This window comes from Kryptolebias marmoratus, linkage group LG19 (genome assembly GCF_001649575.2).
Source record: "Kryptolebias marmoratus isolate JLee-2015 linkage group LG19, ASM164957v2, whole genome shotgun sequence".
Taxonomy (NCBI): domain Eukaryota; kingdom Metazoa; phylum Chordata; class Actinopteri; order Cyprinodontiformes; family Rivulidae; genus Kryptolebias; species Kryptolebias marmoratus.
This window is the reverse complement of record NC_051448.1, coordinates 14,921,427-14,948,910: the sequence shown is the minus strand read 5'-3', so window position 1 is coordinate 14,948,910 and position 27,484 is coordinate 14,921,427. Positions and strand designations below refer to the sequence as shown.

The 27,484-nt window shown below is 39.1% G+C and overlaps 1 protein-coding gene across 2 annotated transcripts in view; it reads right to left on the bottom strand.

The window, feature by feature from the left end:
• Positions 1-27,256, bottom strand: part of LOC108231854 (MAM domain-containing glycosylphosphatidylinositol anchor protein 2) — a 220,738-nt gene extending 193,482 nt beyond the window's left edge. The window contains exon 1 of one of the 2 annotated variants that reach the window (XM_017409220.3): positions 26,046-27,256. In XM_017409220.3, the coding sequence (XP_017264709.1) occupies positions 26,046-26,118 (73 nt within the window). In that variant the 5' untranslated portion in view covers positions 26,119-27,256. The remainder of the gene's footprint in view (positions 1-26,045) is intronic. The other variant, XM_017409222.3, reaches the window with a different exon arrangement.
• Between the last annotated feature and the right edge of the window lie 228 nt (positions 27,257-27,484).

Sequence of the window (27,484 nt, the reverse complement as noted above, 5' to 3'; positions counted from 1 at the left end):
TTATTAGAATAAGTTAACAGCAACCTCCAAGTTCATGTGTTTATTCACTTATGCTCCTCCATCGAGCAACCATTTACAGTGAAGAGGTGTGAAAAGCCTTCTAATGAAGGCTTTTTCATGGAAATTATACTGCATTTGTCTTCAGCTGTGCAGCAGAATAAAACAGAGCATCATCACTGCAGCTCTACTAAGTCTCCCTCAAGATCTTTTACATCAAACAGGGATTTTGATTTGATGTTCAAGAAATTGGCACAGTGCTGTAGCTGGTTAGTACTGCTGCTTACAGCAAGATGGCTCTGGATTAAACCTTCGGCTCGGGTCGTCTTGTGTGGCGTTTGCATGTTCTTCCTGTGTACTGGGAGTTTTCTCCAGGTGCTTTGGTTTCCTCTTACATTCCAATAACATGCGTGTTAGATGAATTGGCGATTCTGAAAAGATATTAGGTGTGACTGCGTGTGTGTGTGCATAACTGCATTTTGTCTGTTTCTGTGTTGGCCTTGTGATGGACTGGCAATCTGTCCAGGATGTACCCAGCTTCTCACCCACTCCCCACCAGCGCTAAGCAAGAACTTCCTGTGATCCTGCAAAAAAATTAAGCAGTTGCAGAAATTTTAAGGAGCTGTTTTTTTATGAAGCTTTCTGGGTCTTCACAGCCAACCTCGACTCCTGTTGTTCTTATTATTTCTTCATGGCTTTATGAACTGAGGATATGGCTACCCAAATTTACCATTACCTGGCCCCTCCTAACAAAATATGACCCACTGTTCTCAAGGGGCAATTAAAATCTGAGATTTTATTCAAAGTTGTTAAAGGATCCATAAGAACCTTAGTTTCTTGTGCTCCTTTTCATCTCAAAGCATAATACTTGTTGGATAGCTGCTTGCTTTTGACCACTTAGAAAATAACAGTAACAGCAATATTGATTTTTGCATTCAATACCTATAAATGACCTTAAGCTTTATAATCATGCTGAAGGCAGACGAGCAGTTAACCTCCTGTCCAAAGGGAGATGTCTCTAATGAAACTTGCAATAAAAGACCTTCCATTATGCAGATTTACAAACACTGTCCTTCCATAGCAATAAAATATTCAGTGCACACAGCAACCTTGTATTAGTGCCAATGATAACAAACTGCTTTAACAATAATGGTAATGTCAGCTGATGATAGAAGTGCATTAGGACATTACATTAAGACTCATAGACTTAAGAAAATAAATACTAATGGTGCATCTAAAACATATTTATCCAGAGAAAAAGCTCAATCAACATCAAGTAAATGCAAATAGTCACTAAGTTTATTCAAGTGTTGCAAAGAACTTTTGGCACAAAAACAAAAGAAGTCTTGGACTTTTGATGTTGATGTGTGTTGGTGTGATTTAAATTAGTTTTAAAAGCTTTGCAGCCGAACACAAATAACCTTTGGTTTTTGTGTGGTAAATATCAGCTATTACAGCTTCTTACTTTTTCAAGTCAAGAATATGGTCTATTGCCTTATTATCTGCTTTAGTTTTACCATCTTTCTCAGAGTGCCAGTAACTGGAGGGCACAACATATTCAGCAAGAGCAGAACATTGGGGTGGGGATGCAACAATCAAAACAGATCTTTTTGCATTTTTAGGAAAGTCATCCGGGTTGCACTGTGGCATCCTTTATTACAATACAGTAAAAGGAAAAAGCTGGGAAAATACGCAGAAAGCTTTGCAAGTTATAGGCAGACTCACACACAGCCTCTCACACTTCTGTGCTAACAATATGAACCACAGTTTTAATCTACACATATTCAATGAGCCATAAAAAAGGAATATACTGTCATAAATCTGATTTATCCTAACCTTCTGTTAGAAGGAACTGGTTAATGAAGTGTGTGGTAGGTCTTGTCTCATATCATGTCTTATATCAACCACTGGTTTTACTACACTGGAGTCAGGCAAAGCAGACTGTTCCAGATAGAGATGCACTAAACATTATATAGTATAAGCAAATATTAAAAAGTAGCTGCTGAATGTGCATCTTAGTTATTAAATAATGCGTTCTGTGTTGCTCAGTTTAATTCGCTGAGTGTATATTAAACTTTTAACTCATGTAGTGACAATTAAAGGGATATGAACTCAAGGGACCGTGATATTAAAGTGCAGGGCTGTCAGATCATTGGATTTTCACACATGACTCATTACCGCACACAGCTATATAAGGTGGGGGATCACATAATTGCCACTGTTTATGTGTACAGGTGTTTGTTTATTTGTATGTTTGTTCAAAATATATCTAACTACTGCAGGGATTTTAATGGAACCCTCAGAAAGTAATTACTAGATGTGCACCTACAACAGATTAACAACCCGATTCAAAATGGCGACTACAGCTAATTGACCTAAGCCAACACAAAGACACAAATGTGTCACAAAGTTCTACCGCAGTCAATTTTACAGATAATGGACTAGAATCTAGTGTGGTAGTAGCTGAGAGTCATCCCCAACACATACTCTAAGCACCTACAGCATCTGCGAGCGCTCATGATGACACGCATAATCTTTTTTTTCAAGATTTGACATGTCATTTTTCAACCTAGAAAGATGATCTTAGCATAAACGGTGGTGGGCAGTATGAATTTCTCAAAGCAATGCTACTCTTCAACTGTATTTACAGAAATTTTGAAAATAATACAAAAATTAATCTCCTTTCTGTTTAATTTGTATTGTAGTTTAATTTTAAGAAGAAGTACATTCTTAAAGTGAAATCATTCCCGGAGTTACAAAAACGTTTTGCACAGCACTTCAATTCGCTTCGCTGAGAAGTAACAGAGGTTCAATGATGTGAGAGACTGTGAGAGAACAAAACTAATTTACTGATTATTTCAAGGCTGCTACATTCCAAAACAAAGGCACATACAATTGTGTTTTACAGTCATACCATACACACTGTCATTGACGGATGGTAATGAGGACAAAAGATGGAGGCCAAAAAAGTTGCATACTCAGCAGGGGAGCAAGGGAGGGAGGAAAAAGAGGGTATCTCTGCAAAAAAAATACATCACGTACTTTTAGACAAAACATGACTAAGAGGGATTATTTGCATTTTGTTTTTGTCGTTGTTTAAAAGGCCTTCAATTAGGAGTGGAGGTTCAAATCTATGTTTTGATACAACACGATGCAGACAGTTTTGAATCAATATAAAAACGACAAAAATTGATGATTTTTTAACGTCAATAACGTTATGTTGAGGAATGCAAAAGGCGGAACTCTGAAGTGTTGAAGTGCAGTGCCCAGAGAGCATATGGCGTGCACATGGCAGAGACACGACATATACAAGCAGCACCTTCTGCATTGACAGCCAGTGTCTGGAAGTAACTCAGCTCTGTGAAGTTAAAAATGAAATTGACATTAGGAAAATCCACACTATAAGAAAGTTCTGTACACGTTTCCACCTGGAGGAGGAAGAACTGACAAACAGCTGAAATAGCTGCCACTGCTAACTAAAGAACCAACAAGAGAGGAACGTCAAAGTCCATAGCAACTTTTTTTGCAAAAGTTTAGCAAAAAATGCTTCAAAACCTGGGCTTGGAGGTTTGGAGCCACATTAGAACATAATCATCACAGTCATTCGATATTTGTTTTTTAATGTCAACCCTCCAAAGCGTAATCAAATCAAAAGGTGCCTAAAGATTCCCACCATTTAAAGAAGAGATTATAAAGAATAAGAGGCTTTTATCAAGCTTCACCATTTTTTTGCTACATAGCTGACCTATCTGAGTATTTTGGAGACTTTGGTCAAACCAGAAGATAAAACAAAAGCACAAAATATAATTTCTTTCTGAAATGTAAAACAATATAATTAAATATGTGAACTAACATCAGAAAAGAACATAATATGGTTTCCTTAATATTGTGTCTATCAGTATTAGTACATGTTAGCACTCTTACACTTTATTATCTAAATCTAAAGCTGCCTTTAGAGATTAACACTGAAAAAAATAAATCTATTACAATGCAGAACAATTCCTTTAGTATTTGTGTTTAAAAGTGGTATGCCAGTTCCTCAGAATCACATTGTATTATTTGTTTTTCTGCTTATTTATGTTGACATTTCATAGTTTTTGAGATACTTACTTCACTCAGTATATTTGACCAAAACAATAATGTTTCAATCGTTTCAGTTTTAGTCATTTTTAAGAGTCTTAAACATATTATATAATACACAGAAATGTTATATACCCCCAAACTGTTCCTAAAGGCATCGTTTCGCTTACTAATTAAAACCTTTTTCAGCTTCCTGGAAAGATTTACATAAGACTGATGTTTGCAGCTGCTTTGTGAGTGACCATGCATCCAACTTCTTGAGTTTTATTATAATTATGTCATCACACGTTGTAGTGAGCAATTCCCACAGCTGTTCCCCTCTTGGCATTTTAATGACGTTAAAATCATGGCTTACTCCCGCCTCCGCTACAGAAAATAACCTGGTTACATGTTCAACAAGCTACTTAATGATGAAATAAATGAGTCAGCGGCCTTCCCCTTCTTGTTTTGGCTGCCTGAATATGAATGCTTCTCTGTGTTTAAGAGACACAGAAAGCAAACCCATGCAAGTGTGATTTTTTTTCTAAAGGAGTGGGTAAAAAAACTGAAATGGGATCTTTTAGTCACCCATCTCTGTCTCGGCGAGCTGTGTTTGTGGCGATGACAAAATCCCCCGCCGTCTTTGAGGTTACTTCCTGTCACCACACTTTCACCTCCCCCCAAGAGCGTGGAGGAGGTGAGAGGGAGAAAGCCTGAGCTGTCATCACAGTTTAGATCAGTGTCCCGCCTCCAGCCTCCGCTGGCTTTACACCCCCTGCCCTCAACCTCAAACCTCAAGCGGAGTATTATGTAACTTCAAAAACAAGGTCACGAAAATATCCGGAGATGAATGAAGAAGGATAAAAAGGAAGGGAAGGAAAAGGAAAGGAAAGAGCTCCCTTTTTTTCCTGCCTTTGCTCCTGTGATTCAACAGGAGGTCAGACCGGAGTCTGCAGAGTCCGATGAATACCAATGCCTGTAGACACTCATCTACACACATGCACAAACATAGCATGCACACATGTACATGTCTGACACTTTCAGCTGGAGAGACTGTGATAGTGTCAGCAGGATGTGGTCCATCAGGTTTGTGCATGCGTCTATATTAAGACAGCATGTGGAGAGGTTGATCCCATTTCAGACTAATGTTCATCAGCAATTAGGATCAAATTTACTAAACATGGCACCCTAGTGTGTAGTGAATTTCACTCCGACCTCTTCCTTGTCAGTCAGAACTAATAGAGCCTCCACTTATAAAGATAACCCAGCTCACAATGAAGTGCGTTTTAAAGTATCTCCGTTTAAATTACTGCAAAATCTTTTTAGTATTTTTTTCTTCACTTTAAAAAAGGATTGACTTAAAAAGCTAATAATCTAAAAACAATGTCTGAAAACTTTGAGGCTTTGTGATGCCATAAAAGTCAACTGAGAAGTCGACTGAAAGTTGAATAACAATTATAACCTGGTCAAAAGAAGCAATCCAAAAATACATGTTCAAGTAGATCTTTTTTTTTTTTTTCTGATGGAACAAATGGACTCCTCCAATGTTTCGCTACATTTTTGAGATTAGAGTTGGTTTAGATGAGTGAAAATCCTTCTAAGAATGGCCCCAGCCTGATTAGCCGTTAGCTTGACACCCCTGTGAGAATTTCTACCTGATTCTCCACACTGAGATCACTCTGTTTACTGTTTACTGCATGTAAGATATTGACTGCTCACAACCTCTCCGAAAGGCTGCAATTGAAAAATGACTTCCACAGCCAATGGACTTTAAACACAAAAATGGTTATAACTCATTTAATTTTACTGATACTGACCTGAAATTTGGTGTGTTTGTAGCTGACATTGATCTCCAACATACATTCTGAGAACTAGGTTGCGCTACATCTTTGTTTAAGATGTTGCCGTTAACTATTTGGAATTTCCTTTGTCTGTTAGCAAAGGTTTTCCTGAACGACTGAAAAGATTTCAATGAAATGTCTATGAAATCAACATTGGATGTACATGTATAACTGATTAACTCTTAAAAACAATTAAACTCAAAATAGCCACCACAGCCAACAGGACTTCCATCCATCCATCCATTTTCTTTAACCGCTTCTCCATTCCGGGTCGCGGGGAGCTGGTGCCTATCCCCAGCAGTCCCAACAGGACTTGGAAAACACAAAAGTGGCTTTAAATCAGTCACTTTTTACAGATATTGTGCTAAAACTTGGTTTGTTTGTAGCCAAGAGATATTCATAACACACATGTCAAATACTACGTAGTGTGGAACATTTTAGCCTAAAACTTTAGCGTTAGCTGCTGGAGTCAACCTTGTTGTCTGTTAATAAAATATAAAATGAACCACTGGAAGGTTTTTAATAAAACTCTCAGAAAGTAACCAGAGGACACACAACTACTATTTATTAACCCTTGAAGCCAACCGATTTAAAGATGGCTGTAACAGCTAACTGACATTAGACTACACAAAAATTGCTAAAAGTCAGTACGTTTTACAGATACTCAACTAAAATTTGGTGGGGTAGTAGCTGAATCATTCATCACCCTGAAATGATCCAGCTGTATTACCTCTACATCTATATTCACAAAAGACAACAGCTTATCTTTGAATGATTATTTTGTTTGACAAGCTAATACTATACAAATCTTTTAATTACATAATCTCCTGGCTTCAATTGTTGATGCTTGTGAGCTTTTAACCTATTTTTCACATCATGAAAGTCTTTACAGACTGCAGTTAAATTCTGACACACTGCCAGAGCTCAGGTGGGCTACATCTTCACTCAATCAGGGTCAATTACTCTCTTGAAACCTCTTCCTCAAAAAGAACCAAGTCCACTCAACAATTAAACAATTGGGTCCCCAGTCTTCTCACTTTAGCTATCAGTGCAAAACCAATACCAAAATCCCTTTTTTGATCTTCTGCTTCTAAAGAATTGTATGCAGTGTATGAATATTAAGCTCAATATTCGTGTCTGCATATGTAGGGTCAAGTCATTACACGCTAATGGGCTCCCCTCTGATGCTACAGCAGAGCAGAGAGACGACGGCTGTGATGGAGAGAACAGGGAAGCATTTGATGTTTGCCAGTTGAAAGAATAAGCCTTCCTTTGGGTTGTGCTTTCCACAGAGGCATGCTGGGATTGAAAGAGCTCTTGCCCAGGGCTAAAGGGGATTTTTGGTGGGCGTCACACATCCAATTACCTCGGTAGCATCAGAGAAATCCTCGGGGAAGGCACACACAAACACACAGATTTTCACAATCACACAAGTCTACCTACACACATGTGAGACACCCACGACAGGACGCTCTCACCACAGAGAGGATGAAGCCTTTTTTTTAATATTCTGCGGCAACTGATCGGCCCTGCATCAGTTGCCAAAGAATTCATGAATATTATCAGCATGTGCTGATAAGTGACTTGTCATATAAATATGGATAGTATTATTAAAAAACAAAACACGACTTGGGTTCAACCTCTTTGGTGAACATTGCTAATGCTTTTTAAAACACCTCTACCAGATTACCATGGGTTCGTCTGATGAGCCAAGATCTGAAACTGGTGCATTGCTAAATTGAAAGTTCTCTGTTTTGTGGCAAAAGTTGGAAATCAGTTTGATCTACCATCAAATTTATTAAGAACACAGCCCTACTTTAAAAAGTTAAAATGTAGCCTTGAAACCTTCAACTTTGAAAATAAAAAAAAACCCACTATAGGCTGGAATTAATCTATCATACAGGTTTATGTCCCCACTCCCACCTGTCCAGGTTAGGTGTTAAATTATTTTTTTCTTCGCCTAAATCCAAGGCTCAAAGGCCAATGGGAAATCACATTTCTCCATCTTACTGCTTAATCAATATTGTGGTACATTTTTTAATTACACAGATTTGTCATTTCTTTTAATAATGTGATAAAAATGCCTAGAGCGGACCTTTTCTTTTATTGAAGCAGACAAATCTCTGCTATCTGTGTGTGTTATTAAATTACACATGACACTTTGGGCAGCTCTACACTACAGAGTTAAAACAAAAGACTGATAAGACTCCAAGCTACAGGAACAAACCTAAATAAATCCTCAACTTTTAAAAATATTAGACAATACGTCAGCAAAACCATTACACTGAAAGGAATGATTCAGGCCTTTTGAAGTTTTCTGGAAAAGTTATTTATTTTTTTGTTAATTATTATTTTACCTGTTGTAGTTCACATTTTAAATTGGGTGAAACAGAATTTAATTCTGAGCAAATTTAAGAGCTAACAGCTAGCTCAAGTGGGGCTGAAACAGAAGTGGACAGCTGCCACTTTAAAACAACTTCAATCCAAAAGGACTTCACTGCATTTAATGCAAACATTGTATTATAAAATATTAAACTGAAGTCAGTTTTGCATTACATGTTTTTTCTGGCAGAAATATTATCATATTCCTGAACCCAGACTTCACCAGAAGTGATACAGGTTTCTACAGATGCCATCTGTGCTTGCTAATGACCATAAAATTTTATATACATAACCAAGTAATGTGAAATTGTGAGATGAGTAAATGATCACAAGACAGTGTTTGCATAAACACTTGGAGGCTATCGCAATCTGGTCATAGTTAAATTCTTTCTCGCCATACTGAGGTTGTTCAAAGAGCAATTTACAAAATGTAAGAAAATAAATTTTCAAACTCTTCCCACATAAACCCACCTCAGTAAATCTAAACTAGCTCTTTAAAGTTGTCTTGTATGCAGGTAAAGGTTATGGGGATAGGAAGTTTGAGATCCCTTTGTTTTTTATATTAGTGTCTCAGTGTAAACCAGTGTCATAAACTATGTAAGCAGAATATGCATTTAAAGTGTTTTTGTTGACACAATATTGTCTAAGCAATAACTGTAAACTGCCAATAATGTGCATTCACACACCATAAAAAGTACCTTAATTGATCCTGATGCATAAAGCTCACGCTGAGTCCGGCTTTTGGATGAAACCCAACTTAAAATTGAGAGAGCTTTTCTGCTGAACACACAAGTTATTTTATTAAAACCCAGGAGCTCCATCTAAAAGTTTAGGTTCTTAAGTGCATCACATAGCTAAAGAATCATAGGATAAATCTAAGCAAGGGATGTACAGATTGTTCAGCTGGTAACCAGAATTGGATCATGTTCACCTTAATTGGCATGACTTGTGACCGTCCATTCCACACTCAAAAATCAGATTTTACTTTCCAATTTGTGAATGCACCACAGTAAAGTTGGTACTTTTTGCTACCAAAAGCATGTCTTTGGTGCAAAGGTTTCTAGTTAGTGAAAAAGACTCAAAGTTATCTGCTTGTAAAATATGTTAAAGTTAAGTTTGAGACACCACAAAAGGTGTAAGAGGCTACAAACAATTAGCTGGATTTTCTATGAAGTTACAATATATGTCCGCTGCTCACTTTATTGCTTACTAACATTTATGTGTTGCATTTCTATGCAAGTAGCAACTGTTACTTATTTAGGTGAAATTCTTCTGTTTTCCATTCTGGTGAATCTCTTCCTACCCTTACATCAGAGAGATTCAGCCTCTCTAAAATGCTTTTTTTATACCCAGTCCTGTTACTGACCTGTTGCTAATTAACATTTTTAGTTGCAAAAAGCTCCTCCATCTGTTTCTTATTCAAACCACTTATTTCTACAGCCTTTTATTACCCCTGTCCCCACTATTTTTAAATGTGTTGCTACTATCAATATCAAATTATCTTTTTTTTTTTTTTTTTTCAAGAAAATGGTACATTTTCTCAGTTTAAACATTTTGTATGCCGACTGTGTTTCATTGTGAATAAAATATGGGTGTATGAGATTTGCTAATCACTGCATTCTGTTTTATTTACATTTTATACAATGCCCCAGCTTTTTCAGAATAGGGTTGTAGGAACTAGCTTAGGAAACTGGAAATGGTCCATCTCTAACAATCACAGTCATTTTTATTCAAGATGTCTTAACTGCTATAGAAATATGCTGCTTTTTTAGACACTTTGTACCAATCGTGTCATAAGATTGTATCCAAGGGGAAGACGGTTAGTGAATGAGCATTAGAGAATACTGTAAAATTGGGAAACGTTTAAAACAATCAAATGGTTACCTAAAGCAGTGAATATGGTATTTAGGGACTCATCTCCAGATAAAACCCTCGACGAGTGAAACAGTACCACAAACTGTGTGTCTCTGTAGACACAAACTTGCATGAGTTTTATTTCTTAAAGGTAGAAATTCCTCTTTGAGAACTGAGTTTATTGTTTTGTAGATTATGATTACACCTCACTAAGTGATACATCAGCTCCAAGTGTTACAAAATATAATGAGAGTAAAAAAAATTAAAAAAGCCTCTGTGGAATAGTGTTATATTATCAACCCAAACGCTCACTGTATTTAATGCGATTTTACCATGCGACAGCCATTTTGAATTATTCAGTAATTTGACTTGTGTTTATGAGCAGAGCATTAAATTTACTAAAGCCTGTGTTACTTCAAGTGAGACAAAATTATTTTATTTGCCAATCCAATAAAAACATCTGATTTGAAAAAAACAAAAGTGACTGGCTCAGGGGGATAAGAAATCTGCGCTGTGAATACATAATGCGAACCTCGATGAGTCCAGGAGAAAATGTGCCAAATCAAACACGCCTCATGTTGAGATGACACACATGGACTGGGTCAAGAGGCAAAATTGAACAGCTGATAAACGAAGGCCAAAACTTATATTTCTAAGTAGATGGGGACTTTGGGTAAGATAGAAGAAGCCAAATTTTAGATTTCGGGACTTATTGTTTCAATAATTATTACCCATCACTGGAAGGTGAATGTAAAAAATAATGTTTTTTCTCATGTATGTGTGTGTTCATGTGTCTGTCACCAAACTATATCCTGAACCACTGGATGAATTTTAATGAAACTCTCAGAAAATAATCATTGTAGGTACACCTACACTTTGACCTTAAAACTACAAAAATGACTATTCTTGAGTCAATTTTACAGGTATTAATGTAAAATACGGTGTGGTAGTAGCGTAGACTGATTCCCTGTACATATACTGAGCACTAACAAATTGCAGAAGATCTTTGTTTAAATTTTTTCCGATAACTATTTGGAGTCAACTCTGTCTGTAAGCACAATATCTTATGAACCACTGGACTGATCTTAATAAAACTTTCAATAAATATTCATTTGATGTACTTCTACAAGTGATTGAAATTTGAATCCGACCCATTTCAAGACAACCACCACAGCTAATCAACATTAGCGAATAAAAATCACTTTAAATTTACAATTACTGACTTAAAATTTGGTTTGGTTGTAGATGAGAGTTGTTTCCGACACTCACTCCAAGTAATATTCATTGTGTATGAGCTTTGCCTAAAATAGTCAACCCTGTTTGTCCATTAGTAATACAAACCACTGGACAGATTTTGGAGAAACTTTTGGAGCACCATCATTGGATGCACATCTACAACCGATTAACTTTTAGCTTCAATCCAATTAAATTTGCCACCAAAAGTTTATCTAGTCCAAGGACCCCAAAGCGCTTTACACTACAATCAGTCATTCACCCATTCACACACTGATGGCAGTAAGCTACATTGTAGCCAGAGCTGCCCTGGGGCGGGCTGACAGAAGTGAGGCTGCCATCACACCGGTGCCAATAAACCCTCTGACCACCGCCAGTGTCTTGCCAAAGGACACAACGGCTGAGACGAACTGAGAAGGGGTTTGAACCAGCAACCCTCCAGTTACAGAACAAACCTGCTATTGCCTGAGCCACTGCTGCCCGTATGGCCAAAATGGCCACAACTCTGTCATTTTTCAACAAAACATGTGTAGCATTCCTTACAGGAATGCTAGCTCTTTAATAATAAATCATATCATACCATTCCTGGCAACTACAAAGTCCTCCCACAACCTAATTTTGGTCAGTCTGATCAGGTTTCACTGTCTGCTGATAAAAGCATCAAATTAGATTTTTTTTTTAAAGGCTTTTGTTTTATTGACTGGAACAATTTATTTTTTCTTGTTTTGTTAGGCCGTCTTGTGTTGCATAATTAGTAACAATTTCCGATCCTGTCGGCAGCGGATGTGTGGCTCTAAACATCTACAAAGAGAAAACATTCTCCTCAAGGTATAGCTGGTTATGAACAGCAAAGCCATTTGCTGCAGCAGCCTGAATAAAGATGAGGGAAGATGGCAGACATTAAGAACAGGGCGAGAACTGAAAGATCTGCATTAAATTTCGATAGTCTTCTTTCTCCGCTGAGCCAAATCTCAGCGGAGAGGTTCTTTGTCTGCTTCAGATAACTGTGCTTGCTTTATTATAGGAAGCCATTAACTGACAGTACACAGCTTGTGGTTATCCCCATGGGTGTAACAGCCTCTGGGGTGCACTCTGATGGGAAAGATGAAGAGAGCATGACAGTAAAGAGATTAGTTATTACACCGCAAATTTCGGCTCGAAGAATGAGGTTTTTTAGAGGCTGTTGAGGCATGCACAGAGAGCTAAATAAAATGAGTTTATAAGGCGGTTGGATATTCTTTTACAGAGGGTAGGAGGTGTAGTAAGCGTAAAAACAAGTGCATATAATAACTGCATGATGTTCTCGGGCGCTTTGAGGCACGTTCCGGGATGAGTCCTGCTCAGACGAGGCTGATGTGTGACCGTTAGTCATAAATCACAGTGGTAAATTAATACCTCAGCAAAGTGTTGCCCTAGATAGATGGGAAAAGCTCACAGGCAGCACAGAAGAACGAGCATACTGGCATTCGCACAAACTGCATGTTCATCTGGGTTAAAAGATCTCTGCTGAGCCGTGGCTTGCCTCTGTCTGAGAAATGTCATTTGTTTAGGTATACGCATGTGCATGGGCATCTCTTAAGTGCAGTCCCTCCCCGCCTCCCCTACCACCCCACCCCGCTGTCTGCCTGGCACCGGTTTTTGATGCGGGAGACCACTGAAGGCGTCACTGTCAACACGTTTACTTCGCCACTGTTCCTGCTTGTCAGAAAAGCTTAAGCGTTATTTGCTGCGAAGATAAGTGGGCCCCTTCCTGCAGTTGCCTCGCAGCAATGGTGGTGATTTTTAAAGAGACACACTCAGCCACCAAATGCTGCTTTACATGCCCCCACCCACCCGCCCCCCTCCTCGTATACGGAGATCTCATCTTCTCTCGTCGTGCACAATTGCGAGGCTGCTGCGAGAAGCGTTCGCTCCTGCAATCACTTCACATTTGTTTCAGCGATTGATTTGCTGGCACGCGAGGGAGGGGTGGGGGGGAGGATGAGTGAGTGGGTAGGCAACGAAAGGAGGGAACAGGGAAGTCAGAGGACGTGCGATGCCAGGCTCACATACTGTCACCATGACAACAGACATCACTTCACAGGAGCAGCACTTAGGATGCCTGTGTGGGCTGAAGTGACAGAGTTGAAGGTTGGCATTAGCCTCTTGTGGGTGCCACAACGTACTGATCCTCTCCTGCCATGCTTTTTTTTTTTTTTTCTACTTTTTTTGCCCTATTCCCTCTACAGCACTGCTAAAAAGGCGCCCTGTTGCTCCTGACAGCTACCTGTGGGGACCGCTGAGTGATTTGTACTTTATGTGTGCAAAAATGGGTCCTGCCAGTTTGGCTTAGCTAAGACAATTCAATCGACTAAAAAAAAAAAAAAAAAGTGCGTGGAAGACAGGAAGGAAACATTCATTATTCAATGAGACCCTTTCATCGTTTGCGTCACTTTGAAGCTGCCTCGCATGTATAATTCTCTGGGATCTGAAGCGATGCCAATCATGGGAATGATAACGCAAGATAAAGACATGGATTACACGTAATAAAGCAGATTCTCAGCAGTCAGATCTGCTCTTCATTAGGACAAGTCTCATTTGATAAGGCTATAAAATGTATATTTTTTAAAATACATTTTATAATTAAAAGGTCTAGCATTCAATGAAGGAATTCATATTACCTGCCATCTTAAATGCCAGCTTTAAACTAAATATAAGTTGAGAAATGATGGAATTATGGCTGTTTTGGTAACTCTTCTAAGCCTCATACAATACTGTGAGATCTCATGTGATCTACTAGTGCTAGAAGTATGTGTTACATGTTAATGACTGTCAGCTACTACCACACCACATTTTAGCTCAATATTCATAAAATTCACAGAGTTATAGTGACTTTTGTGCATGGTTGAGGACACGACTCAGCCACAACCACACCAAATTGTAGCTGAATACCTGTAAAGTTGGCTGAGTTACAGCCAGTTTTGCGCTTGCATACATCGTTTTACTGTGGCGGCCATCTTTAATCAGGTTGATGCCAAAAGATAATCATTTGTAGATGTCAACGTAATGATTAGATTCTCAAAGCTTCGTTAGAATCTGTTGAGTGGGTAATGAGATAATTAGCTAACAAACAGAAAAAGTTGATTCCAATAAGTAATGGCAAAGTATGAAACACGCAGATCTTGTGTGACCAGTTAGCACTTCAAGTTAAAGTTGGGGGTCCATCTCAGCAACTAACACACCAGATTTTAGCTCAATATCTATGAAACTGACCAAGTTATAGCCATTTTTGTGTTTGCTAATATCACATTACTGTGACAAATATCTTGAATGAAATTGACTACAAATTGAATCAGTAGTAGATGTCAAATCAATGGTTACTTTCTGAAAGTTTAATGAAAATCTGTTCAATGATTCATAAGATATTTTGTTAACAGTACAGACAAGCGAACATGTGCAAACACACAGACACCGTCAAAAAGATTATTGTTCTGCCTTCAGCGATAGGTGATAATTACCATCTAAAGGATGTACTACAGAGTGTATTAATCAAATATATATTTTTTGCTAGTATCAACAGATGACCAAGTTTATGTAATGATTTAAAGCTCAAAATTTCAAGCATTTACAGCTCATTAAATTGTTCAGTAAATTCCAAATAAATTATTAGCTTTGAGCCAGATGAAAGTATATAAAACCTTTTTTATCTCTGCTTCACACGGAGTGGAATGTACATTTTTCTTCGCTTCATGCGCAAAGTTTAAACCTGTCCAAAGGGCTTTTTATCTGCTCTCATCAACATGCAGCACAAACAGCAGGCAGTCTTCGCTCCGCATCTCGTTTTATTTATCCAGTTATGTACGGCAATAAATTTAGAGTAAACACAGAGATTTATAAGCCAGCCACACCGTAAATCATACATGGAGAAAGGTGGTGTCGTGAATGCTTGACTATATGTTGCATAAAACTNGGGGGGGGGGGGGGGCAAGAAGGGTGTGTGACAAAATAAAACTCATTCTCTGAGCAGGTCTTCAGCAAACACACACTGAAAATAATAGGATGTAAGCAGTTCTTTGACTGTACTGTGGGAAATGTTAATATAGAGAACATAAAGATTTATACATCATTATCAAAATTACCACAACCTATGTGCAGCTTGGACTCTAATGCCACCAAGCAGCAGCTGAAGCAACCAATTAATAGCAGAACAAGTGAGAATGGGCTTCTATAAATTATTTTTTAACTGCTCAAGTTCTTGTTGGGCTATAAATGGTCATTAAATATTTGTTTACTTAGTTAAGCAATTTAGGTAGTTATTGTTATACGTTGTTAAATGAAAAATAAGTATTAACTACATATTTAAAAAATCATTGTTGGAAATTGTCTGATTGTTGCCATGATTTTTGCAGACTGTGATTAGCCATAGAAAACTCATATCTGTAGACCTCTACACTTAATGTGAATCTCAACTTCTTGAGTCACCTCAATTTAAATGGCCGCCACCACCAATCGATCTTAGCCCACACCGAAATAGCTACAGCTCTTGTTAGTTTTACAGAGATTGCACTAAAACTTTGGTGTAATAGTAGCTTAGAGTCATTTACAACACGTACTTTGAGCTTGATACATTGCACAACATCTCTGCTTTAAACGTTGGCATTAAATGTTAGAGTCAATGCCTTTTGTCGGTTAGCAAAATATCTCCTGAACTACAGGATAAATTTCAGTGGAAGTCTCAGAAAGTAATCATTGGATGAACATCTTAAACTCATTCACATTCGGAATCAACCCAATTCAAGATGGCTGACACAGCTAACTGACCTTAGCCCAAACAACTATGTCTATAAATCGAACGATTTCATAAATATTGACCTCAAACTGGTGTGGTCGTAGTTAAGAGTCATCCTTAACACCTGTTGCCAAATTTCACAACATCACATGAGATCGTGCATAGTGGTTTTTTTTTTACAAGGTTTGCCCAAAACGGCTGCAACTCCATAATTTCCCAACAAACATGATCTGAATCTAAAACTCTGGCGTGAAAGGCGATGGGCAACATGCATTCCTTCAAGGAATGATAGGTCTTTAATTTCATTCGGCTGTTTTTGTACAAGAGAATGGAAACAATTTCAGTAACTGCTGTAAGCTCAGAAACCTGCAATCGCACAATTATGTAATAAATATGATGGGCGTATTAAAGATTATGCAAAACAGCAGAATTCCTTCAAATATTCTTAACTAAACTAAAATTGCCTAACATACATTTGCAAAAACGATCCAAGATCTTTTAAACGGGGAGCGTGTGGATTTTTGTGCTTCGAGAGAAAATTACAGTGTTCCATTTTCAGTTGATTTTAAATGCTGTTTTGACTGATGTCGCCACAAATTACAAGAACATGAAGCAGAAGCGGCTAAATAACATCACAGTTTTTTGATCTGATTGTAGGCTTTTTAGCATTGCAATCACATCAGTGACAAACATAACTGGAGGCTTGTCAACACTCATACCTTCTGGTCAATATTTCAACATTTACTTAAAGAAATTTAATATTAATGGATTTGTCTAAACGACTGCATAAAGTCTCCTTGCAAATGTTCCAGTTTTCTAATAAAACTTGTAATATGGACTCAAAGTTAGACACAAGATGATTAATCTGCAGTCTTAATTCCAGCCCTTTAACATTATGCCCCTGTCTGTACTTAGCAGTATGAAGGAGTTTTATCCCAGGAATCTACTGTCTGTCAAGTCTCATGACACAGCTGCATCTATTGACCTTCTTGATAATATTGCTGCTATAATTAGAGCTGAACCACATGTGAGTCACAGTGAGGAAATTAGCCTTATTATATGAAGTGAAATCACTACAGATAAAGACTTTCTGCTGCGCAAGATAAAATGAGAAGGACCAAGGTTGACATTTGAGATTTTCATCTTGTTTTTTATTGTTCCAGGTGACTTAAACAGTTAGACAGTGGCCCTTTTTTTTCCAATGTACACTACGGTTTTAAAAAGTCACAATTTCAAATCAACAACTATTTCCATCATGCCATCCATTCATCCATTTTCCCTACCTGCTTTTTCCTTTCCAGGTCACGGGGGAGCTGGCGCCTGAGTCCAGCGGTCGATGCGCGAGAGGCGGTGTCTACCCTGGACAAGTCGCAAGTCTATCACAGGTCCATCATACCATGCAGTTTAATTTCTTTAAATGTGATGCCAGAGACAGTGCAGGGTTTTAATGGGGCTTATGCAGCACTGCCCTACTTGTTGTGGATGGAGAACTGTCAACTGTGAATCAAAGCTGAGAGAAAAATTCCCCTGAAATGTTTCCATCTTTGCTAAAAAAAAAAACAACAACTTTGGACTATTAGAAAATGTGTACAACAGCATAAAAAAACAACTGACCATGGCTTGGCTACCAAAATGTACCTCCCCTCAACCTTTCAAAGTTACACTATTTTGAAACCAACATTTACACCAAGCTACAATAGTTAGCATACGTCTGTGATATAAAAAGCATACTTCAAGCTCACTACGACGGCTAACAACTCAGCTAATTAACAAGCTAACATCAACCAGGCAGGTTCCCAATGTTACTTCACAAAGAACAGAACTGCACAAAATGTTAACAACCTTTGCAACAGGCTTGTTTTGTTGTTAACACATTCACTTGTGTTGGCTCTCTCTCCCTGTACATATCAGAGTATCAGAATTAAAACATACACAAATAAAATGTATAGCTAATATCATGATATTATAGTTATATTACTATTTTACACATAGCAATGTGTGATAAGCATTGCTTTTTTAAAATAAAAGCAATTGCACCATGTGATACAGTGTAATATTTTTCAAAACCATAATAATGTGAAACTGCAGTATTTTCATTGGAAGTTATCATATCATCAAAATATCAAACCTAACTGAGACGTTTGCATGTCAGCTGACAAAGATCTGCCAAGTTTCAGTTTATTTAATATCACCTGCCGCTATGAAAGGCGATAATGTCAGTTATCTGGGTGTGTGTGTGTGTATGCTTGTTAGCAAGACAGATTTTTAAAAACTCTCAGAAACGAATCATTAGATGTATATGTACAACTGGATATCCTTTGGAGTCAACTTGATTCAAGATGGCTGCTAATTAACCATACAAAACACTAAAAATAGCTATAACTCAGTCAATTTTAGATACATTGAGATAATATTTTGTGTGGTAGTAGCCGAGAGTCATTCCCCTCATATACTCTAGGCACTAACAGATCACAGGAGATTTTTATTGAAACTTTTGGCATGTTAGGTGGCAGGCAATATGCATTCCTTAAGGAACACTACTTTATTGTTTTGTTTTGTTTTTTTTCTGTTGCTAACTGCCCAAATTTTTTTTTTGGTGAAGTGACATGAACTTTTGAACACCTCAATTTAAACATATTTAAATCCAAGCAAATGTTGAAAATATTGACAAGCATCACAAAAAAAAGTAAATCTGCCACAACAGATGCGTAAAAAAAAAACATTCTGTGCTGGTTTGGTGCAGACCCCCCTCTGCAGGTTAGAAGTCATATGTGACTTCATTAAAAGTAGAAAATTAGTAAATAAATCAGGACACAAGGCTGGGTCTGGTCGTTAGGACAAAAAGGCCCTAATAAAAGAATAACTACAAGATCATTAGCGGTGGCTTTATGTCCTCTTCACTATATGCAAGGGAACAAGCAGATCAGGGTTTGGGGATGTGGGCTTAACAGTTAAAGCAGCCAGCCAATTTACAATAAGCCTCTTTGGTCCACAGTGGGGATTTGACATTGAATGATCCAGAGGTAAACTGTGTTACTGACCTCATCCAAATCCTCATAAGCAAGAAGGTAATAGAGCAGTTTATGATTTGTGCAAAGTATACAACTGAAATGCAAGTCACTTTTTTGTTCTTTGTCTTTTTGACTTTTGTCTACAAATCATTAAAAGAAATTGTACCCAGTGAGTAGAAATTTGGTCAGTTTTTCATTACTGTGCACCTTTAAGCTCTCCAGAAGAAAAAGTGGGAATGGGATGCTTGTTTTTACGGATGGACTTGTTGTGAAATTCAAGACTAATATCAATATTGATGATAAAAATAATAACTTAGCCGATGGCCTGTATAGACAGTGCAAATGTTTTTTTTTCTTCTCTCCAGTGTTTTCCTTTTAATGTTTGGGAAATTATAAAAATGTGCCTTTTTACAAAGAACTCAACAGTTTTAGAGTATTTCAAGTAATTTAAGGGAAAAATTGATCTTCAATATACTCTAGATAAATATTATGCACTGCTATTGGTTTACGATTTCTTCTGTGCCAATCAGACAGTGACAGACAAGCTAAATATTAGCTAATACCAATGTCAGGCCAATGTATGGGTCCAATCCTATTTTAATTTTGTAATGTAAACAATGTTATGCTTGTTGCTGTGAGAATACCCACTACTGTACACTTTCGAAACTTTTTTTTTTTTCTCAAAAAAGTTCAGTTTGAAATGTGCCTGCTACCAAACCATTCATTTTTCAAAGTAGCCAAAGGGGACAGAAGGAGGGCAAATCTGAGAGTGGCATCTTGTCAGCGCAACTGCCACAAAAAACACATACAACCACAATGGTTTGATCCACTGCTGAGTAGCAGGTCAAACAGACTTTGTCAAAAAGGGAATTTATAGATTTACATGAGTGGTACATGTCTGCAGAATTGACTGTCAGATTGATGTCACTGAGGTTATCCAAGTATTGATGGAGGGAAAAAAGTACAAGTCTCTTTCTAGGCAGCAGTGTCAAATGAAATTATCTTGTAATATGGCAAGAGAATTGTTCAGTGTTTGTAAAGCTTGACTAATACTAATACTCATAAGCTGTCAGTTTCTGCTTCCCTTCAATGTATGCTTTGTTTTCAAATCTGTCACTCAAAAGTGTCTCCCTTTTCTCAATGCAGATGTGTAAACTGATGGAGAAACACTTCAATTTTTAACGTGGAAAGATTAAAAAGTCTGTTTTCGCGTCATAAAAAATATTTAACACACTGGAGTATTGAAGTAAAATGGCCAATGATTGCCCAGCAATTGTTAAACACAGCAGGAGTGTGTGAGACTTCAAGTTCAAACGGTGTATCTGCAGTGTAAAGTCAGTGCCAGTCTCAGAGGACTGGCTCCAAAGAGAACTGATATTCAAAGTGATTACATTGGCGCTATCTGAAGCCCCATCGTGGGCTACAAAGTAATCCTCGAGGTACTCGGTAAAAGGTTCCGCTGCAACAAATTTCTTGTTCTGTGTCGCACCCAGCTGTATATCTTCATTTGGCTCTGACTGAAGCTGCAGACGTCCATCCGCTATTCCCCCAGGAGGATGGAGGAAGAGACAGACAGGGGAAAGACAGGCAAGGAAATGGGAACTCTGAGCAGGAGGAGAGGAGACAGAGTTATCCGTGGTCTTATTACGGTAGGGAAATGTAAGGGTCCCGATCCAAGGGAATGATGAAGGACTCTGTGGAGGAGGCCTCTGAGAACCAACAAAGACGGCTTTAGTTTCACTGGCAGAATGCATTTGCATAGCTTAGAAGCCAAAGCGTCTGAACCGAGGCTCATGAAAAGAAACCTCAGCAATTGCTTGGACTTCAATGCAAACGAGAGGGAGCGGGAGACAGAAGGAGAAAGACAGTGAAAGAGAAATAAGATGTGGGGGGAAAATTTTTTTTTTTAAAAAGCTGTAGGAACTTTTTCCTCTTCAGTTGCACAGCACAAATGAGATCAGGGACATCTGCGCATCCCATGGAGGTTGTCTCTGACTGACTTTGATGCAAAGAGAACATACTGAAGGCGGTACGTCTCCAGAAAAAGCAACAAGCGCAAAGACATTTCTATGCAATCATAGGAGTCGTGTTCTATTGTAGCTTTTTGATTTGATCATTTAGAGTCTTTTAGCTGTCACTACCATTACACATAAAGTACTCTTTGGAAGCACTTAACACATTTGTAGACTTTGTCTTGTGATTTGCTACAATGGAGGAGCAACTATTGACCGAGTGCATCTCTGAAAACAACACAAAGATGAGCAAGGTTCGACTTAATCGAACCATCTCCTCAAGGACAGACCAAGTGTGATGAAAAGAAAAAAGATACACAAAGGAAGAGAAAGAAAAAAAAATCACAACAACATAAGAGAGGATGGTGGAGAAGAAGAGAGGAGCAGATGTTGCACTTTAGTGGCAACTCTCTTTCTCTCTCTCTGGCCCCCGGTCATGGAGGGATGACTAGCCTTCATCAATTCTCTTTAATGACTGTGGCAGCACCACTTAACACACTGCTACGTGATTTCTTCATTACAACATCATGATATCACCATTTAGTCAATGGTGATGGCATCAAGTGAAGCCCGGGGATAAAAATAACCAGCAAAAATCTAATTTCTACTGAATGTCCCACCCATCTGCTCTTGGGTCAATTTAGAAAGCAAAAATGGCAAAAGACTGGAGATACAGCGAATGCAACAAAATGAGATTATTAGGAACTGCTATTAATATGTTATTTTATGTGGGAAAAACTTCAAATACTGTGTTTTTCTCTCTTAGATTATTCAGTCACACTGTCTTTCACCATATGTCAAAACCACTGGGAGCCAACACAGCATGCATGCTAATGTTTTGCAGCCATCAATAATAAATGTTGACATTAAAACCTTGCTAATAGATTTTTTTATTCATGCAGCCACACTGAGCACTAAACACACAGGTCGTCCTTAGCGTTTAAAAGAATAAAATGCATAAGTTTGAACATGTAAACGTTAATCTAGCCTTTCTCTTTTTTTTTATTACCCCTAAAACACAGTTTTAGCCCAATATGAAAATTGTTAGCTAATGATGACTAAAAGAGGAAGTGACGGTGCTCTGGGGAATTTTCAAGCTTCACCACATACATGCAAACACAGAGTTAAATGCCCAAACCGCTCCATCTGCTCCATCCCACCCCATCCCCTGTCCCTTCTGCTTCTGCTGCTGCTGCTACAAGCCCACTAGTCCACACATACCACTCAGGCGACACCACATCGAGCATCATGGGACATGATTCCTCCTAATCAGCCTGCATCTTCTTCTGCGCACACGCCGCAGCGTGGACAGCTTGCTTACACCAAGGATCCACAGCTTTTATCTGACGAATATGTGGTCTGGTGTCGTGTCAGTCGGCACTGAATGTGTCTGTCGCATGACGGGAGTCTGATTTAATAAATATGAATATCACATCAAGCAACGCTGAAGATCTCTTGTGTTATTAATGGTTGATTAGAAGCTCTGACCTTACAGGTTTATGACATACCTAGACAAATTTCTCAACATGTCTCTTTGTCTGCAGTCTCAATGCTATAATGTTTTGATTAAAAGTAATAATAATAACTCACTGTTTTATTAAGTGATCAGGCAAATGGCAGAAAGTATTACACTGTAAACCAATACAAATTACACTCTAGTGTTGCTAAACTCAAAGTCAGCCAATAAAATTTAACCCTTCATATAGCTTCAATCTCTTTAGTGTCTTTTCTCTCCATTTTCCAACATAAGTATCTGGAGCATGCATTCAGATTCTCATGAGAACCTTTTGCGTAATGTGTCCAAATGTCATCAGTGCACGACGTGGAGATGCAAGACCCAAATGCAGGCAAAGTCCAGAGGTAATGGGCAGATTAATGTAAACCAAGCTCATTTCATTTTTCTACAAAGCAGAACATGAATTAATCTGAGGACAACAGCAAACCAACAAATTCAAAGGGTGCTGACAACAAGGATCTGATGAAAATAAAAGAAAAACCAGGACTAAGCATACAGAAATAATGACTAAAAGGTTGCAGGTGTGATGATTATAAATGAAGACCAGGTGCAGAAAATATGAAATAAACTGAACAAAGACCACAGAGTAACTTCTTCCAAAAACAAAACCAGGAAGGTAAAAAAATGGTTAATAAAGGAAACAAAACATGAAGATAGTACCAAGAGTCACTAGACTAGTTCAGTGGTTCAGAGAGCATACTGTCACATGAAGTTCTTAGTAAACTGAGTATGGCATTTGTTACATGACTTGTTCCAGTGTATGCAATATACATTTCTTTCACCAGTTTTTCTTCCCCTTTTTTCAGAGATGTAATTTAGATGATTTTTACAGCGTTTCTGTTACAAGCAAACCGAAACAAAAACAAATGTTCAGCACAAAAATGAATGATATATTAAAGTAATGCTTTGAGGTGTCTTATTGATGCAGTATCTGCTGATGAGACGAGTTTGATATTGTCACTGGGAAGTTGCAAAGCAGTGTTATAGTTTAGAAAACAATATTTAAAACTAAGATTTATTGAAACTTAAATGACCTGAGCCCACTGGTTAAAGAGTCATAATATAAATGAGTGTAGTATAGAACAAATGAATCATGAAGATGTGGTTTTGTCCAGGTACTCCAGTTTCCTCCCACAGACCAAAAACATGCATGGTGGGTCAGTTGCAAACTCTAAATTGTCACTAGGTGTGAGTGTACAGGACTGTCTGTCTCATTCGTCTCTATGTGGCCCTGTGATGGACTGGTGATCTGTCCAGGGTGAACCCCGCCTCTGCAACTAGGCACCAACTCCCTGCGACCCTGCATGGAGGAGTGGATAAGGACAATAACTTGTTGTCAAGGTATTGTTAACAAACTGTATAAGAAAAATGCTAAATCTTTAGACTATTTAATGACTTTTGCAATATAAGACAATTAAATAGAATAATAAACAAAAAAAACAGTATCAATTCAAGGTAAATGATGTGATTCTGCTAAAGACAGGTTAGCTTCAATAATTGTAATCTGTTCTTGAACTCATTCAGTGCGTTAGTCCACACCTGTTTCCATGTAAGCCTGCAAAAATTTGTTTTTCATCTAAAATATGACTGCAGCGGTTGAAATAATTGCAAGCAAAAGCAGAATGTTTTCAGGTTTGAAAAAAAAGACAAAAAACAAAACAACAACATTGTTTTTGTCGAACACCGAGGCAGATTCTCGCAACACTAATTGTTACTGAGAAATAAAATCAGCTAGTTTCTTTAACGAGGATGCTTAGAGCCAAAACCAGGCATCTCAGAATCAAAGTTCAACTTTCCAGGAAGACAAAATCTCACAGTAATCCAGAACAAATCCGCAGGTATGAATATGTAATGTGTTTGGAGCCAAAATATTGAGGTACTTATGACAATTTATTCAGTCTTGCAGATTAAAAAACACCCTCAATCCACTGTCTAATACAAAAAGAAATTGCTTAAGAACTGTAAAATATTTTTCATTTTTAGATTTAATTCATTGCCCTCGTGGCTGCTTTTGTTAGGAGTGAAAGAAATGAGGTAACTGGAAAACAGAACTTTACGCACGTGTGAGTTAAAAGATTTAAAACGTCCTGAAACTGGCTGTCATCTATTCTCATAGTCGCCTCTTTTCCACTTGAAGAAAAGAAAAAGACAATATCACGGCGCATCATTGGTTTGGATTCAGCACCTTGACAGCTCCCGTCATGCTCACGCTAACCTTCCTTTGCAGCTCACACTCCACAAAGATCTTTCCCAGTGCTTGGAAACATACAACCCCACACCACCGCTGACCTCACCCTCTCTCTGCGCGGCCTTTTGCTTTGGTCAGAGCTGCCTCTGCCGCTGACAGATCACAGGCGTGCACCTCAAGGTTTCCTCTCTCTGTCCTAGATTTGGTGCACATGAGTCACTTCGTCCTCACAACTCTCCTACAGCTGCTAACGTGGCTGCAGCTGCTGCAACGACGACGGCGGCAATTCGTATCAGGTACCATTTCTGCCACAGGTCACAGATGCAGGAACTTGTTCTCATTGGTAAGCATGCCCACACGAGTGTGGTGGAATTCAAGCAGCAACAGATGATTTTCTAGAAAAGACCTGCAACAGCTGAGACAGCCTGCAGAACAACTGAATAGAAATGACCTGTTTTTCTTTACAGACAGCTTTGAATGTGCTGCTGTTATTTGGCAGCATCTTCTTTCTTATTCTTCTTGGAGCTCGTAATGCCCATCTTCCGGGCCGCCTTAGGGGTCAAAGATGTTCGTTTTTGCGTGCCTTTACATTCTTAGGATCCGCACTGTGTGATTTGATCAATTCAAAGAGATTCAGAGAGAAGGATGTGGGCAGACAGGCTCAACATACAGGAAAATCACTCATGACTCTCAACAGGTCCTGAAGATGACTTCCAAAGGGAACTGCGTTTGACCTCAAGTGAGATCGAGTGTCACATCAGCCTTTCGAATCGTAGCTGTTGCAACACATGTAGTCCCTCAAGTCCAAAAGGCTTCTGGAAAAATCTACTAGGTTCCACTGTAATAATCCATAAATGTAGCCTACTAAATTTAGCCTGCTCACCTACCATCTGGAGTGATGGATTGGATGAAAAAGGGGCTGCGCATGATTGGCTACACACACGATTTGCTGTATAACCTGAGGGTTACATTTGGACCCCTACTCTCTCTCCATCTCTCTCTCTCTCTCTCACACACACACACACACACACACACTCTCTCTAACGTGGCTTTCAGAGGCGCGTTGCATGACTTCGTGAAGAAACACATGATCATCATCATTACAGGACCCCGTGGTACCACAGGGAGCGCACGAAAACTGCCGTTTCACAAGGTCATCATCACATGGCTTCAGATCGACTCACCATACACTCCTTGGCAACGTATGCCTTCAACAGCCAGCGCCAGCAGCCCCCCAAAAACGATAATTAGATCCATCTTGTTCACGTTAATCTCTGCATATCCAGCTCTCAGCGGCAAGAAGTCCTTTCCGGGGCGGTGAGGTGCATAGAGAAGCCGCCACTTCTCCGACCTGCACGTCGATTGATTCAGTCGCAGTGGAGGTAAAGCAGCCCTGTTTGTTGTCAGAGAGAGAGTGGGGGGGGTGATGATGTCTTTGACGGGGGGGGGGAGTTATAAGCGGCACCCAGACGCCGCGGAGGATGCGATGAGGCAGGCAGGCAGGCGGGCAGGCAGGCGGGCGGGCGGACGGGATCTGCAGAGAGGCCGGCCCTCGTTCCCAGGTTCCCCAGCCAGGGAGGCTCACTCTCCTCTGCTTTCTCCTTCCTTCCTCCTCTCCTCTGACGTTCCCTTGCCTTACCGAAAACACGTTCTAGGCGGCGAACCCGAGAGAGGTTCTGTCGGGAGGGGAAATGGGGGCTCGCTTCAAGCCACGGACATTAACTAGCTCCACATCAAATCCAGCTGTGGTCAATCAGTCAGTCAGAGCTCGCGCGCCGCTGCCGCCGCCTGCGCCGCCGCCGCTGCCGCTGCCGCGTTGAGCGCGTGCTGTCACAAACCAGGCTACTACCATCACTCCCCCGTCAAGGAAACGGCCAAATCCCCACCGTCCTCACCTTCCTATTCGCAGCAAAGTGTGGAGCGCTCAGTCAGTCACATCACGACCGCACGCCGACGCTCGACTCATCTCTCCCGGTGACAAGGGGAGGGTCCGGTCCGGGTAAAAAAATAAAAAAATTAAAGACAAAAATAATAATAATAATATTAATAAAAACCCGGCTCCTCGGTGATGCTTTCCAGTGTAGTACCTCTTTTTTTTACCGTGAGATGTGCCAGTTGGGCATCAGTCACGTTGCGCAATAAAAATATGTGCTATACTGAGACCGAGCGGCACCGCAACCGGTCCGTGGCTACGTCAAAAGGTGCGTGGCTTCCAGCGCTCATCTGTATGGGAGGCTGCGCTCGGCGTCAGGAAAGGAGGCAGGAGAGGCGCAGCTGCTGGAAGCTGAGGGATGGAGGGAGGAGAGGGAGGAGAGGGAGAAGAGATGGAAGCATTGGAATTCAGGAGATCTAGCTTTAACAGACCTTTAGCAATCACCACCAAACAGACACACACACACACACTTTGCACATCTGCCTGCTCACTATTCTTTCAGAGGATGAGAGGCTGTCTGTCATCTTCTGCTACATGATTTTTATTTTTTTTTTACTTGAAACAGAAAGATGTCTGACTTCAGCACACACTGCGGCAAGCTTACGCACTGTTTATTATTATTATTATTATTATTATTATTATTATTATTATTATTATTATTAATAATAATAATAATAATAATAATAATAA